General features: G+C 37.9%; 1 protein-coding gene across 19 annotated transcripts in view; it reads left to right on the forward strand.

The window, feature by feature from the left end:
• DCC (DCC netrin 1 receptor) overlaps positions 1-17,260 on the forward strand; it is a 1,196,048-nt gene that overhangs the window by 1,112,164 nt on the left and 66,624 nt on the right. For all 19 annotated transcript variants that reach the window (XM_512137.8, XM_063795721.1, XM_063795722.1 and 16 more), the window contains exons 24-25: positions 7,567-7,793; positions 15,866-15,982. In XM_512137.8, the coding sequence (XP_512137.2) occupies positions 7,567-7,793; positions 15,866-15,982 (344 nt within the window). The remainder of the gene's footprint in view (positions 1-7,566; positions 7,794-15,865; positions 15,983-17,260) is intronic.

The following is a 17,260-nucleotide window of genomic DNA, read 5'->3' on the forward strand; positions in this document are numbered from 1 at the left end:
CCCTTCTGTTGCTAATAGCTCGCTCTCGCTCTCTCTCTCTCTCTCTCCATCACTCTCTCTCTCTCTCTGTCTTTCTTTAAGTCCTGTAACTCTATTTGTAGATCTCTAGTTTACCTTCCAGCACTCTGAAGTGACGTGTTTAGAAAGAGAACAGGGGAAGATATACATACTGAAGAAAAGTAACATGGGGTGTAGATGCAGGCTTTGTATTTAATTTATTTCTATGGCAGGACAAATTTTCTAACCAGCTGCATTTATGAGATTTGACTAGTTTGAAGCTGGTGATAGCTGGTGTGCTGCTCCATTGTGCCTAAGCAAGAAACCTGCTAGAGTGAGCTTAGCTGGGCCAGCCTCATGTGTGAGCATTCTGGGAAGTCATAATCACTCACAGAGCTTCCACAGTGCAGGGCTGTTAATAAGGCTCTGGAGGGGAAAGTAACTAATTGAGTAAGGCATTGAACAATCTCTTGGTGCTGTGTTATCAGGAAAGGGGTTGTGAAATAACGGAACAGTGGAACATCAAGGCAGCAGGTCTCTGAAGCAGAGTTAAGAGGGACTCACGTAAAAGAAGGTGGGGAGGAGGTATCAAAATGACACCTGGCCTACCATATAACTGCTTTCAAGACACTGAAGCATTCACTAAACTAGCCAAATGTAACTAAACTATCTGTAGTGGGTTTGTTTTTGATTTGGGTTCCCCCCCCCGCCCCGTGTCATTTCTGTGAGAAGAATGTTCGAGCATTAGATTGACCTGATGAACTGGATTCCTGGATATATTTTGTTTCTCCACAGAGAGAACACCAGTCTTCTCAATGTGCAAAAGTGGGATTTGGTGCCATGTTGAGAAAATCTCCAGTCATCTTAAATCCTACCCTAAGCACTTTGGCAAAAGCTTCAGGGCTTTATTTGGAAAGGGGAGACTCTGAGCCCTGGGTATGACTTGTTTTTAAAAATAGGGACCTAATTAAAGAATAAGTGGTTCTGTTAATGACTGAAAATCCAACAACAGTTAGTTGTAGAGTCACTTTGGTTTTTCCTCACTGCACTCTCAAAGTCTTTTAATAGTTACTTGTGTTCACACTTTGTTTCATATCTTTCTTCAGTAGCAGACCCGTTGGCATTCATTTTTCATCCCTTTGTGTGCATATTTTCATAGAGAAAAAGAAAATGTTTCCTTCAAGTTATTTCTGAACTATAGTTTAGTGGGGTTTGTTTGTTTGTTTGTTTGTTTGTTTGTTTTTTGAGATGGAGTCTCACTCTATTGCCCAGGCTGGAGTGCAGTGGTGCAATCTCAGCTCACTGCAACCTCCGCCTCCCATTTTCATGCCATTCTCCTGCCTCAGCCTCCCGAGTAGCTGGGACTACAGGTGCCCGCCACCACGCCCAGCTAATTTTTTGAATTTTTAGTAGAGACAGGGTTTCGCCGTGTTAGCCACGATGGTCTCGATCTCCTGACTTCATGATCCGCCCGCCTCAGCCTCCCAAAGTGCTGGGATTACAGGTGTGAGCCACCGCGCCCGGCCCCTTATAGTTTAGTTTTTTGTTATTTGTTCCATTGAGGACCGCTACTCCTCTGCATCACAATTGAGCCCTTCAGAACAAACTGGATAATGCAGGTGAAAGCAAAATCAATTCCAATCTGAAACAGAAATAAGATCCCCTCCAAAGCTCTTAGAAAATTGGACTTTAATGTAATTAATAAGTTGAAGTAGAAAACGCATTCACGAGCTTCTTCAATATCTCTTTTGGGGTTCTAGAGAATATAAATTTTTCTTTATGTTTTTTTGGGGGGACTTGAATTACATCCAAGTGAATTGAAAAAGTTCTATGGACTCTCAGTAATATCTTATTCAGGTAAGTGTCTATGCATTTAATAAACCTAACCTTTTTATAAAATCATACATATATTCAACAATTAGGCTATCCAGTTGATTCAGACTAGTGGGTAAGATTTCATTTTTGTTATATAAAATAGCTAATGAAAGTTAGTACCCAAGTTCTAGTTCTGGGTTCTACTGCTTCTATAGTAAACTAATCATATCACCTAAATGAAGACCCTTAATACTTGGGTGGCAGTTTCTTTAAATATAATGATAATTTGGGCTCAATGCTTTCTATCATTCTCTTTAGCTTTTTTTGTTGGTTTTTTTGTCCAGAGCCAGGTAACAATTTTCTACTTTTAAAACATAAAAATTCCCAATGGAATACTTCTAATTTATAGAATCACATGGTAGCATTAAGCTTTAAATTAATAGGAAATACAAATACTTTTGCAGTTCTTTTCAGTTATTTATTAAACTTTTTTACTACTGTACTTTGAAGAGACCCCTTCCACAGTTTCTATTAGTGAGATTGTCGTATGACATCTAATACAGAAAAAATTATGTTTTATGAAAACTTAAGGCTGGACACACCTGTAACCCCAGCCTTTTGGGAGGCCAAGACATGAGGATGGCTTGAGACCAGGAGTTTGAGACCAGCCTGGGCCACATAGTGAGACCTTATCTCTAAAAAATTTTAAATCAGCCAGATATGGTGGTGCTTACCTGTCTGTAGTCCCAGATACTCAGGAGGCTGAGGTTGGGGGATCACTTAAGCCTGGGATGTGGAGGCTGCAGTGAGCCATGATTGCATCACTGTACTCCGGCCTGGGTGACAGAGTGAGGCCTGTCTCAAAAGAGAAAAAAAGAAACAAAACTTAAGTTGATCTTTGTCCCTGTTTCTCTGTTTTTTAATAAGGCAATAACATTTTCTCGCCCAACATACGGAACACATGTTATTAGTTAGACTTTATCCACAGATACTAAGGACAAAAATATATGAAACTGAGCAAATCCAGGAGATCTAGAAAGCGTGGTTATTACATTTCTAAGGCAGTTACCTGGGTAGGTGATCTACAGTCTTGTCTGAATGCTTTAAATTTAAACATGTAAATAAAACATAAGGTGTACTTGTTAGAACCACTGGCTGGCTGGGCCTTCTATTTGACTTGACATGTGGACAGCAAGTTTTAAAGATTAGTATGCATTCAAATCTTGACAAAAATAATTATTTTTAGTACTGACGATGAAATGTCTAGGCTCTTAAATGAAATCTACAGTATTTTAACTATTATAGGTCACTTTTACTGATTTTTCACTTGTTAACATTTTAATTGGTTTTCAATATTCACCTCATAAGAGATTTGAACTATCAGCTACCTTAAGACTTCATTATATCTTAATTCCATCTCAGAATTTTTTCTGAGATATATTTGAGTATCTGGAATTTGACCTGGGTTTCTAATACAAATTTTTGGTTTTGTTTTTATTTTTATTCCACTAACTGCTATTAATCAAAATGGACAATTAGGGGCTAGAAGCCTTTGGAAAAGATTTGGAAAGAAAGCAGAGAAATGTTTATACTTATCAATATATCTTTTTCTGATTAACTTGTAATTATTTATTCACACTCACTTCAAGCTTCCTTCCTTCCTGAAGACTTCCCCCAAACCCCTGGTGGGTCAGAATGTTCCTGCCTCAATCCCTATCAGATGTTGGGCATGTCTTTTAACCACGGGAATTAGTACAGCACTCTTTATTTGTCTGCCTAATAAAGTTGGGAACAACTTTAGCAGACGATGCCTGAGTCCGTAGTGGAAATTTAGTAATTTATTATGATGTGCCAAAATAACCTATATGGTAACAGCTGGATTTTAGAACTTCAATGGACACAGTCTTGCATAAAATGGACACTCAACCAATGTCAGTTTTTACTCATTCACATCCCCAGCATACTAATTAAAAGTGAAAAGGAAAAAAAACTCCCCTTACAGTAATAGGTTATGCATAAAGTAAGGAATGGGTAAACCAGTACAGAACCAGAGAAGAAGCTTTCAGATAAATACTTGCATGTCAATAATGGAAAGTAATTCTTATTATTTAATTCAAGTAATTATTGTGCACTTTATATGGGATCTGCATCATACAAAGTAACAAATCTGATTAATATTAACTCTCAAGCTAAAAATCTTTTTGCAATTTCCCACTGACTTCTTGATATTATTAAAAATGTATCTATTTGGGCCAAGGCCTCCTATGTTTTTGTCCCTTCTACTTTTTCATGCACACAACCTGTCATGCCACAGTGCATGCTCCTCATTTCAACAATGCAGAAATTCCCAGGAGCCATGCCATGTTAAAATCATTTTTTAAGCTTTCAGTGCCTCCCCGATCTTTACATTTGTAGTACTTAGCACATTTCTTGACATATAGTCAATCATCCATAAATATTGATTGAATAAATAAATAAGTGTTGTAAAACAATGGATGATGTTGAAGAAGTAAAGGAAACAGAGTTTGCTCCACTTTCACTGAAGGAACTGAATTATCACAAAGGCAGCAGCTGGACAGCTCAATAAGACACACGGTGATCAATGCCAAGGTGAGTGGTACAGGTAGAGATGAGGGAAATGATTTAGATTCTCTAAGATTACAGTGACCTGAGATGGTCAGGAAGGTTCCCTGAAGGAGAGAGTCTTGAAAGGAAACTTAAAGAATAAGTCATTTGTAAGTAAATAGGATTTTGAAGGCACTGTGGGCAGAAATTAAATAAGTAAACAAACAAAACAAAAAATAGAGCACCAGTACCTGACCATGCTGTGAAAGTTTTGCCATGATCTGAGAAGGAGAAAACAGAGAGCCTGGGAGGGTTCTTTGCTTTGCCTTTATCAAGAATACCTGGGGTAGAAGGAGACCCTCCTATTCTAGGGCTATTTTAGAAGCAGAAAGATGACTGCTGCCTGAGGGAAAAGATATATTTGGTATTTGCAGAGGGGCCAAACGTGAAATACTCTATGTGAAATAGAAAAACTAGCTTTAAAATACAAACAAAACCAAATAATTCACTATGATAGTGCTTCTTAAATTTTAGACAGATTCACCTGGAGAGTGTTAAAAGACAGACTGCCCCCTGCAACCAAGTTTCTGATTCAGTGGTTCTGCAGTGGGGCCTGAGAATGTGCATTTCTAACAAGTTCCCGGGCAGTGGCAGTGCTGACGCCTCTGGTTTAGAGACCCCACTTTCGCAACCACTGTACTAGGAGCACCTGAATACACATTTTGAAGAATCTAATGGTGAGACACAGGAACCGTGGGCTGCAATGAGCAGCAGTCATGTCAAGAACCAACAGATGGGCAGAAGGTCAAGGGTGACACCTGTTCCTATAGGTTTTAAGACAAATTTCAGACAATTTAATTATGAGCACATGTTAGTTTTATTACAAACCTGCTGTGGTAGAGGTTGGAGGGACAAAAGAAGGAGAGGCTCTCCAAGGCCAAAGATTTCTCCTTTAATAAGAGATACGATAGGAAATAAAAGTGGTTAGATGGTCATGGCTAGAATAAATACAAAAAGGAAATAAAGTCTATTTAGAGATCTTTAGCTTCTTGACTGACAGTCAGCTGGGTGGGTGAGCAGCTTCTTAGAACTGGTCTTGATCTGATTAAAATCCAGCAGAAAAATGCCTGTTCATTTTATGAGGAACTATAATTTCTTCCCCAGTGGAGATTATGAATCACAACATACAAAAAGGTTCTGCCAGGTTTGGAACTCTTTTAAAAACAGAAGCCATCTGGGGCTCGTTGGTACTGAAGTCATGGAAACTAGCAAATAAATGAATAAGTGAAAAGGCATGCTTGTAAGCAAGGGGAAACCAGAATTTGTAATTTATTGCTGGTTTCAATTTTATCTTGACTACTTTCTTTATTCCAGGTTATTTAAATATTGAGTTAAATAAGGAGTTTGGCTATGTTTTCCTGAATTTGGGAACTGGTACTTCTCTGTGTGCAGCCACACAGATGCTGGTGTTAAGTTATTTAGCATTTTGATCTTCTAGAAAGAGAGATAGCAGGGTGAAACATCCAAGTTTGAGAATGACATTACATTTTCTATGAAGTTACCAGGAGTAGATTACACAGGGAGCTGTGTGTGAGTTGCAGATCAGTTTGCTGTGGGCAAGTGAAGTATGCAGAAATGAATTCAGGAAATAAATGGTTATCGGTGAGTTGTTATCTTAGACATATAGACACTTAGAAAATAGGGGTTATTTCAGACCATTGTTTTAAAACATTGTGGGGCTGCCACCAGGAAATCAGCAAAGTGCAGGTAGTGTTATTTTTTCTCTGCTAAAATACAAAATAGATACTAGGTCTGGGATTCTTTATCTCCTATCCTCATCAGCACGCTTCAAGAAAGACAAAAAAAAGGATGTCAGGGAAAATTCAACAAATTACACCACCAAATATTTATTAATTACCTAATATTTACAAAGCTACTTATTCATCATCGGAAAACCAAAGCCACTCCAATGACTTTGCACAGGTTACAGGTGTTTTCACTGAGAGTAGCTTGTATGAACTATTGAGCAGCCATGGAAGGTAGTTATTATAATAAACTGTTCACTGCAAATTAAGGAAGTGGGAAGTAGATGCTTCTCTAGTCTGCTGTCAAAACTAGATTTTAACAGTTTGCATTATTTCTTACAAGAGACATTATTTTTAAAGAAATAGAAGTTACAAGTAGAGATTTCAAAGTTATAAAACTAGGGAAAGGGTCAAAAACGATTTCTGAAAAGGACCAAATAATACATGGTTTAGGATTTTTGAGCCATATAGTATCTGTCACAACTATTCAATTCTGCCATTGCAGTGCAAAAATAAATGAGCTTGGCCATGTTCCAATAAAACTTTATTTACAAAACTAGGCCGTGGGCAGATTTGGCTTGCAAACCGTAGTTTACTGACCCCCTGCTGTAGAGAATGACTAACATGAACATTGTGTTACTTCACTTATCACACAGGGAACATTTAATCTCACTAGCCTCAAGAAGAGATTATCACCCCAAAAATAAATTTATAGTTGTTAAAGCCTTATTGAGGCAAATAAGAAACATGTGAAATACATTTTCAAACTGTGTTCTTCTCCTTTCAAAGGATGTGTCTCACTGTGTTTGAATCTGGACACTCAGTGATGCCAAGGCAAAAGTGTTTTATTCTCCTAAGAATGTCCTCATGCGGGCTTTTGTTTTCAAATAACAAGTTTCCCAGTTGCACATTAAATTATACAGCTGAGGTATAGACTTTCTTCTAAGACCTCATCTTAGCTATTGGCATAAATTCTGGCCTTTTAATTTCTATTTGCCCTTTCAAAGCAACTCCTTCATTTATCTCCTAAACAGATGTTGCCATCAGGTACCTTATGCCTGGCTCCAAAGATTGGCATATGGTTCCATCTAACCCATTGTCACCTTGAGCATGAATCTGCAGCCGCTGAAGCTGGAGAAAGGAGCTCTCTGCCAGGAAGCCGAGGCCCTGGGGATTCAGCACTGCATCCTTTATAATGTGGTGAAGCTCCAGGGGGGAAGAGGAAAGGCAGCCAAGACAAGTCTGCCAATTCCTGGGTTTCACAAGGCTCATTCTGAGAGTCCTTTTGTTTCCTTTCCTGCTTCTAACTTGAATTGACTGATGAAAGAAAGGAAGTGCCATTGAATAGAGGTTCTCACATTTGCCTTCTAACTTTGTTCCATAGGAAACGGGCCACCCACAGTGCTGGCAAAAGGAAGGGCAGCCAGAAGGACCTCAGACCCCCTGATCTTTGGATCCATCATGAAGAAATGGAGATGAAAAATATTGAAAAGCCATCTGGCACTGACCCTGCAGGAAGGGACTCTCCCATCCAAAGTTGCCAAGACCTCACACCAGTCAGCCACAGCCAGTCAGAAACCCAACTGGGAAGCAAAAGCACCTCTCATTCAGGTAATTATCTTTTCACTGGCATTAGGGAAAACATACCATTCTGAACCCAAGGGAGTTTTTCACTCCTTTTATGGAAACGTCTTCCCCACTAATTTGCATGTCATTATGGGTCATTTATCAATAGTTAAATGGATCTAATATAAATTTGGTTGATTAACCAATTATATGTCTTTCTTCATCCTGTGACTTGATATAATTTTAATAATTCTTTTATAATTTTGATAATTCTTGAATTTTCTATGAGGTTGGAAGTAGGACAGTTGGGAAATACAGAAACTTAAATCCTAAATGGATTGACTGCTTTTTGTTAATTGTTAAACAAATGTTTTGTCAAGGCAATAAAATTTGAAGCCATCTGTACATTTTCCAGTTCCTTATTTCTATAGATAATTGAAAGTTAATTCTAAATTTACTGTCAATTCCCTGTTTTAAAAATCACATCAGGGCACTTGAAGTACAAAAAAACTGAATATTCTGTTACTTTAGCCTTGATTACTATGGAAATCAACTGTCATCCACATGCAGTCACCTTATGTGATCCCCAGACTAGTTTGATGGGATTCTGTCTGAAAACTATGTTGTTATACAAAGGGATCTGAAAAAAAAAAAGCCTACTGTTCAATGAATTGGTGCAGAACAATCACTGGTGTCCAGGGATAAGTAAGAACACTAGAAAACAATTATAAGATAGTTCACTTTCTCTGGGTCTTCATATTATCTAAGTGCTTATGGGAATCATCAACCAAATACTATCATCAAAAAATCCCTTGGTCTACTCATGATGTGATTATAGAATGAGGAGCTCCTGTTTTTTCTTTTTTTTTTTTTTATTATTTAAGTTTTAGGGTACATGTGCACAATGTGCAGGTTAGTTACATATGTATACATGTGCCATGCTGGTGCACTGCACCCACTAACTCGTCATCTAGCATTAGGTATATCTCCCAATGCTATCCCTCCCCCCTCCCCCTGCCCCATAACAGTCCCCAGAGTGTGATATTCCCCTTCCTGTGCCCATGTGATCTCATTGTTCGATTCCCACCTATGAGTGAGAATATGTGGTGTTTGGTTTTTTGTTCTTGCGACAGTTTACTGAGAATGATGATTTCCAATTTCATCCATGTCCCTACAAAGGACATGAACTCATCAATTTTTATGGCTGCATAGTATTCCATGGTGTATATGTGCCACATTTTCTTAATCCGGTCTATCATTGTTGGACATTTGGGTTGGTTCCAAGTCTTTGCTATTGTGAATAGAGCCGCAATAAACATACATGTGCATGTGTCTTCATAGCAGCATGATTTATAGTCCTTTGGGTATATACCCAGTAATGGGATGGCTGGGTCAAATGGTATTTCTAGTTCTAGATCCCTGAGGAATCACCACACTGACTTCCATAATGGTTGAACTAGTTTACAGTCCCTCCAACAGTGTAAAAGTGTTCCTATTTCTCCACATCCTCTCCAGCACCTGTTGTTTCCTGACTTTTTAATGATTGTCATTCTAACTGGTGTGAGATGGTATCTCATTGTGGTTTTGATTTGCATTTCTCTGATGGCCAGTGATGGTGAACATTTTTTCATGTGTTTTTTGGCTGCATAAATGTGTTCTTTTGAGAAGTGTCTGTTCATGTCCTTCGCCCACTTTTTGATGGGGTTGTTTGTTTTTTTCTTGTAAATTTGTTTGAGTTCATTGTAGATTCTGGATATTAGCCCTTTGTCAGATGAGTAGGTTGTGAAAATTTTCTCCCATTTTGTAGGTTGCCTGTTCACTCTGATGGTAGTTTCTTTTACTGTGCAGAAGCTCTTGAGTTTAATTAGATCCCATTTGTCAATTTTGGCTTTTGTTGCTATTGCTTTTGGTGTTTTAGACATGAAGTCCTTGCCCATGCCTATGTCCTGAATGGTAATGCCTAGGTTTTCTTCTAAGGTTTTTATGGTTTTAGGTCTAACATTTAAGTCTTTAATCCATCTTGAATTGATTTTTGTATAAGGTGTAAGGAAGGGATCCAGTTTCAGCTTTCTACATATGGCTAGCCAGTTTTCCCAGCACCATTTATTAAATAGGGAATCCTTTCCCCATTGCTTGTTTTTCTCAGGTTTGTCAAAGATCAGATAGTTGTAGATATGTGGCGTTATTTCCTGTTTTTAAAGTGAATTATTTGAATGTGTTACTGTTTTACTGGACTGTGTCATCTCAGAATTGCATAAACAAGAAATACAAGTATTGATTGTCAACCATGGATTGTTGAGTATTTCTTTTCAAGCTCTTAAATGATGTCTTAGGCAGATTTCCTAACTTCCTTGTCACTCCAGTTATTGAAGGACAGTCTAGTTCCATTAAAAACTATAATCTGAAATTTAATTAAAGATTCTCCTTTCTCATGCTCAGCTAGATATTTGGCTCTAGGGACTGGGGGTCAGAATTTGTTTACTCAATCCTCCAGTACATTGGATTGAAATGGAATGGTGGGATTGAGAAGAAGCGGGAACAAAGTCTGTTTCAGAAACACTGTTACATCTTTTCCCCTCCTCTCCACTTTTCCTGAGTATGTGAGAGAAGAGGGATGGAGTGAAGAGGGAGGGGAGGTGAGGAGAAAGAGAAGAAAGTACCATTTGAAGTTCTTCATAGCTTTTGTGGACACGTGGTCTAACCTCTATGTGGTATCCAAATTCTGGGTCTCTTATGAAACAGAAGTATGACTTATTTATGGCAGGGGTCCTCAACCCCTGGACCATGGACCAGTACTGGTTCATGGCCTGTTAGGAACTGGGCCACACAGCAGGAGGTGAGCAACGGGCAAAAGAGCAAAGCTTCATATGTATTTACAGCCATTCCCTATCACTCCCATTACTGCCTGAGCTCTGCCTCCTGTCAGACCAGCAGCAGCATTGGATTCTTATAGGAGCATGAACCCTATTGTGAACTGCACATGTGAGGGACCTAGGCTGCACGCTCCTTATGAGAATCTAATGTCTGATGATCTGTCACTGTCTCCCATCACCCCCAGATGGGACCATCTAGTTGCAGGAAAACAAGCTCAGGGCTCCCACTGCTTCTACATTATGGTGAGTTGTATAATTATTCCATTATATATTACAATGTAATAATAATAGAAATAAAGTGCACAATAAAGGTAATATACTTGAATCATCCTGAAATCGTACTCTGCCCCCTGCCCCCAGGTCCACGAAAAAATTGTCTTCCATGAAACTGGTCTGTGGTGCCAAAAAGGTTGGGAATGGCTGCTTTGTGGGGCCTTGTAGACCAGGCCCAGTTCCACGATGGGAGACATGAAGTCCAGGCTTACCACCTAGCACAGCTCTTCCTCTTCCCTCATGAGGCCTCTGGGAAATTCCAGCAAGGGGACTCAAGCCCAGCCAACTTTTCACATGCCCACTTGGCCCACAAGAGTCTCCTATATCCTTGCCAGACCCAATGGTGAGAGAGCTTGCACTCTACCACTGGCCCTCTCTCAACCTTGCTCTCTTCAATTACTTTTTCCTCTGCTTAGATAGACTCGGGGTAGAACAGCAAGCCCACTGCCTAAACAGGCTTTCGCCTGGGGAGTGACAGAAAACAAATCCCTTTTGCAGGAACCTCCATATTTTACAAGTGATTCTTCTTCTAGCTTTGTTCTTGACTGGCGAAGAACAAAAATTAAAAAAACAAAATTCAACATAAGTGAACAGCATTACCAAGAAACATTATATTTAACAATGGAGTTCCTGAGTAGGCAATAACTATGTAAGGAGAGATTACTGTATGTTAAATTCTATGATTTGGACTTTTATACATTATTTTGCCTAATCTTCACAAAATACTTTGAGGTAGATGCTATCATTTTTTTCATATAGTAAATGAAGTAACCAAATTAAGAAGGGTTAAATAATGTGCCCAGATTTCAGAGCTAGTATCACAGCCAGGACCAAAAAAATCTGACCCCAAATTAATGTTTTGTTGATCCAGTTTCAATTAACTCATGTAATACTCTTATATAAGTACTTTTCTTGTTTTGTGCCCATGAAATTAGCTTTTTGGATAAAACCAGAAATTAATTTACAGTATTCATACTTTAGCTATGGAAAAGAGAATTGAATCAAGCAATTGCTGCATAAACAACAACAACTAATTTTATTGAGAGTTAATTTTTTATTTCACTCATTCTTCCCTACTGCTGGTATGCAAACTGCTTAAACAAAACCTACTTCATTCTCTGACCACAAAAATAGAGGATGCCACTAAAATATCTAGGAATTAAGATGATAAGTCATTGCTTCATGATACATCTCTTCTACATCTAGTGGATTTCAAAATTATTTTCTTTACTTAAAAGTTTACAATAAAGAAACGAAAGAGTTCAGGTCTATTTGATCTCCAGGACTTATAAATAGAATTTACTTTCTTGAAATGGATTTATCCTAGTCTAATTTCACTACAGAAGCACCACAGGATTATGTTACTTAGTTTCACTTCGGAAGAATGAACAAGTAAATTTCAGCATGTGGCATTTGGTAGTATTCAATTTTTAAAAATGTTCAATTCAGTGAATAACATCTATAAAAGAGCTACATAACACCAAATGGGCAATGTGATTTAACACTTAACTTTTTATTAGTTACTTTGAATTATATACATGTCTATTAAATCCTGTATTTACATTTCCCAACCTCATTTGGACCAATGGTAAATAATGTCAGGTGGCAAGTTTATGAGACAAGCCACAAAGTGTTACTACCAAAAAATTTTATGCTTCAAAAAAAGTAAAAGGAAAAAATCTTGTTTAACTTTTCAATGAATTCATGTAATATCAAGCGCAGTCTATTTTTAGAATAAAAAAAAAACTGAAAACCCACACACAGACACCCAACAATATCAAAGGACTTATTTGAAAACTATGTTACCACCAGGAGCTGTGGCTCACACCTGTAATCCCAGCACTTTGGGAGGCCGAGGTGTGCGGATCACCTGAGGTTGGGAGCTTGAGATGAGCCTGACCAACATGGAGAAACCCCTCTCTAGTAAAAGTACAAAATTAGCCAGACGTGGTGGTACATGCCTGTAATCCCAGCTACTTGGGAGGCTGAAGCAGGAGAATCGTTTGAACCTTGGAGGCAGAGGTTGCGGTGAGCTGAGATCACGCCACTGCACTCCAGCCTGGGCGACAAGAGCGAAACTCCATCTCAAAAAAAAAAAAAAAAAAAGAAAAAAAAGAAAACTGGTTGGATCTAGAGGTACTTTTTTGGAGTGGCAAGAAGAAGCACATTAGATAGTGTTTTAATGTTTGCTTCTACTGTCAAACATAATTTTGAAAACTAAAGAGGAGGAAAGTCTGTTGTATTTAATTGATATTTTCACTCGTCATTTTTCCTGTTTGATTGTCTGAGATTCCTCTTACTACTTCCTGCTTAGAGAAATTCCATTAGCTTTTTTTTTTGATGGTTTATCTGCTTGAGACAAATTCTCTTCATTTTCCTTCATTGGACAATGACTTGATTTCACCTTCATTCTTGAAGTATATTTTTGCTGGATATTGTTAACCCAATTCTGTTTAGTAGTTCTCTTTTAGCACTTGAAAAATGTGTTGGATACTTCTGGCCTTCATGATTCCTGATGAGAAATCTGCTGTCATTTGAATTGTTTTACCCATATAAGTTGTTTACCTCTCACTACTTCTAAGATTTTTTTGTTGTTCTTGTCTTTAGTTTTAAGAAGCTGAACTGTGATGTGTCTGGTATGGATTTCTTTGGTTTTATCCTGTTCGGGGATTACTGAATTTCTTGAAACTATAAGGTTTATTTATGTCTTTTGCCAAATTTTGGAAATATCAGCCCATAATTCTTTAAATATTTTTCAGTTTCACACCCTTTTTCCTCTTTTATTGACTCTTTGGACACTATAATTTTTCCCCAAAATTGATGCTTTTCTATTCTTTTTATTTATTTATTTATTTACTTGAGATGGAGTCTCACTCTGTTGCCCAGGCTGGAGTGTAGTGGCATAACCTCAGCTCACTGCAATCTCCGCCTCCCGGGTTCAAATGATTCTCTTGCCTCAGCCTCCCAAGTAGCTGGGACTACAGGCATATGCCACCACTCCCGGCTAATTTTTTGTATTTTTAGTAGAGACAGGGTTTCACCATGTTAGCCAGGATGGTCTCGATCTCCTGACCTCATGATCCGCCCACCTCAGCCCCCCAAAGTGCTGGGATTACAGGCATGAGCCACCACGCCCAGCCAAAGCAATGTTTTTCTAATGTTGCCACTTTATTTCTTTTAGTTTATTTTGTTTTTAGAGATGGGGTCTCACTCTGTTGAACAGACTGGTCTCAAAACATCCTCCTGCCTAGGCCTCCATAACAGCTGCAATCACAGGCATGAGCTACACACTCAGTGGTTGCCATTTTAAAACCCACACACTTTTAAATGCTCTAGTCTCCTAGGAAACTTTTTCAGTATTTTTACCATTAGGGTGTACTTCTTTGGTAGATGGTTTTAGGTCAGTCTTGTGATCCTTATTCCCCTCTTCTCTCTTCTATACAGACTTTCCAGATAGCTGGCTTTTCACAAAGACTTTGTGGCTGTAGCTTGAGAAATAGCTTTGCTAGAAAGTATTATTTCTCTTTGTACTTACAGGAAATTTGAAATGTATCCTCTTTTCTGTTTTGTGATTCTGCTGAAGGAGTAATATTTGCATAGTTCATTTTTATTTTTATTTTTTGAGACTGAGTCTCTCTCTGTCACCCAAGCTGGAGTGCAGTGGCGCAATCTCAGCTCATTGCAACCTCCGCCTCCTGGGTTCAAGCGATTCTTCTGCCTCAGCCTCCCAAGTAGCTGGAACTACAGGCAGCCACCACCACACCCAGCTAATTTTTGTATTTTTAGTGGAGATGGAGTTTCACCATTTTGGCCAGGCTGGTCTCGAACTCCTGACCTCAAGTGATCCACCCGCTTTGGCCTCCCAAAGTGCTAGGATTACAGGCGTGAGCCACCACGCCTGGCCAGGTTTGCATAGTTTACTGTTTTATATGATTCTGTGTAGTTTTTGTAGGATGTGTGGACAGAGTTAGATTTAGGAAGCTTCCATGACTTCACCTATGTGGACTTCTCCCAGTATAATTTTTTATTTTAAATTGTATTAATTATGCTGTTAATTTTTTAAAAAATGCATGCATATGATAAAAAATAAAAAGAATAAAAAAGTTTCAAATATAGTAAGTACCCAAAATAGTAAAACATATGTTTGCCTCTTCCCTATCCCAAATTCCTAATCCCTTTCGCAAAAGGAAAACAATGTTAAAAATTTTGTGTATAACCTTATTACATAGATATAGGTGTGTACTTATATATATATATATTCATATACACATAGAAATGTGTGTCACAATATGGTTTTATGTGCATACTACACAAATGGGAACATACACTATTCAGAACTTCAGTTTTTTTAATACATATTATAATTAACTTTTCAAATCTGCATATATCCATTGTTTCTAATTTTTAGTGACTCTTTAGTATGATATTTTATGGAATCTTGATAAATTTATGTAAATATGTCTGATCTTATTTTTGAAGAATGCAGTTTATTTCTTGTGGGTTTTTTGTAATAAAATTTAATATGGTTGGGCTTAAAGTATTAGTTGAATGAATTCTAGTAAATTAATATAGTGGAATATTACATAGCTGTTAAAAATTATACTGAGTTATGTATTAACAGAGAAAGATTTTTGTGTTACCTTTTATAGTAGGTTACAAAAAGTATGCATGATATAATGCCATTTTTGAAAAATATATTAATGTATGCTCTCCCACTTTCACATTTATAAACATATGGAAAAATTATAAGCATCAAAATATAAATAATGGTTTATTGTATGCAATGAGTTTAGAGTTTATGGTTAATTTCATTAAGATTTGTACAATGAAATAGATTCAGGTAACAAGAAGGTAGATACTATCATAGAAAGCTTCTGTAAGACTGAAAAGGCATTGGAATGGCTGCTAGAAATTATGTAAAGTGTTGCATCCTTGAAGAGGGCATGTTTCTCAGGAGTGTATATTTTTTAGGTCAAGATACTGAGGAAGCAGGGAGCTCTATGTCCACTCTGGAGAGGTCACTGGCTGCACGCCGAGCCCCCCGGGCCAAGCTCATGATTCCCATGGATGCCCAGTCCAACAATCCTGGTGAGTCAATATTGGTGCCACAATGAAGAAATGAAATGCTTTCTATATGTGTATCTTTTCCATAAAAAATCAAATTATCAAAAGTAATTAGAATTTTCCCTGAACTTTCTGGACAAATGGAAACGAGGAATGACTAAAACCGTATCATTAATAATTTGAAGTCCAAGTCTTCATTCGTTACTGTATTTTTTTGTATACAATCAAATGGTCTGTTGGCAAACAGATGGATATATATTTAAGAAATTGTTTGTAAAATATATGAATTCACATAAAAGAGCTGATATATATTTTAATATTATTGATATTATTCTAATAATCATCTCCATAGTTTTTTATTTATTTATTTATTTATTTATTTATTTATTTATTTATTTTGAGACAGAATCTTGCTGTGTTGCCCAGGTTGGAGTGCAGTGGCACGATCTTGGCTCACTGCAACTTCCACCTCCCAGGTTCAAGCGATTCTTATGCCTCAGTCTTCCAAGAAGCTGGGACTACAGGCGTGCACCACCATGCCCAGCTAATTTTTCTATTATTAGTAGAGACAGGGTTTTACCATGTTGGCCAGGCTGGTCTCTAGCTCCTGACCTCATGTGATCTGTCTTCTTCAGCCTCCCAAAGTGCTGGGAATATAGGCATAAGCTACTGCACCCATCCTCCATAGCTTTTTAAATAAACTTTTTAATGAGTCTAATTCTCACACTTAAATAATCTAGCTCCTTTAAAGCAGATGTTGACAGACACCCACTTACTACACACCCCTTGTTGAAGTTTTCTGTCATCCTCCCACATTCACTGAAGATATTATTATCTGGGAATCACTTCCTTTCCAATTACTTCTATGTTCAGTCTTGATAATTACAGTATTCATGCATATAATCCATCTGATACCCTAGATGGTTAGTTCCTCTATGTTGCCTGCAAAGATATTGATTCCTTCCCACCTCAATTCATAAATTCCATGTCACACCAAATCAAACCAGTACAAGATCTCAGTTCCTATTACCTTATTAGTTCCCTGCTCACTTTATTGCCCCCTTGCCATCAATTCTTCAATCCCACCAGGACCTCCAATCCATTAACTCTGCCATTTCTTCCCATCCCTCATCCCCTTCGTGTCCTCATTTATCTGCAAGCTTAACTTAGGTTTTATAGTCACTTATTATCTTCAGTCTCATCTCCCTTGATCCTCCTTCCCCATCTTACTCACCTGAAAAAAACCTGGTTAAATAAGCAGCTCCCCAATTCTTACCCCATTCCCTCATAGCTAAATGTATC

This window comes from Pan troglodytes, chromosome 17 (genome assembly GCF_028858775.2).
Source record: "Pan troglodytes isolate AG18354 chromosome 17, NHGRI_mPanTro3-v2.0_pri, whole genome shotgun sequence".
NCBI lineage: Eukaryota > Metazoa > Chordata > Mammalia > Primates > Hominidae > Pan > Pan troglodytes.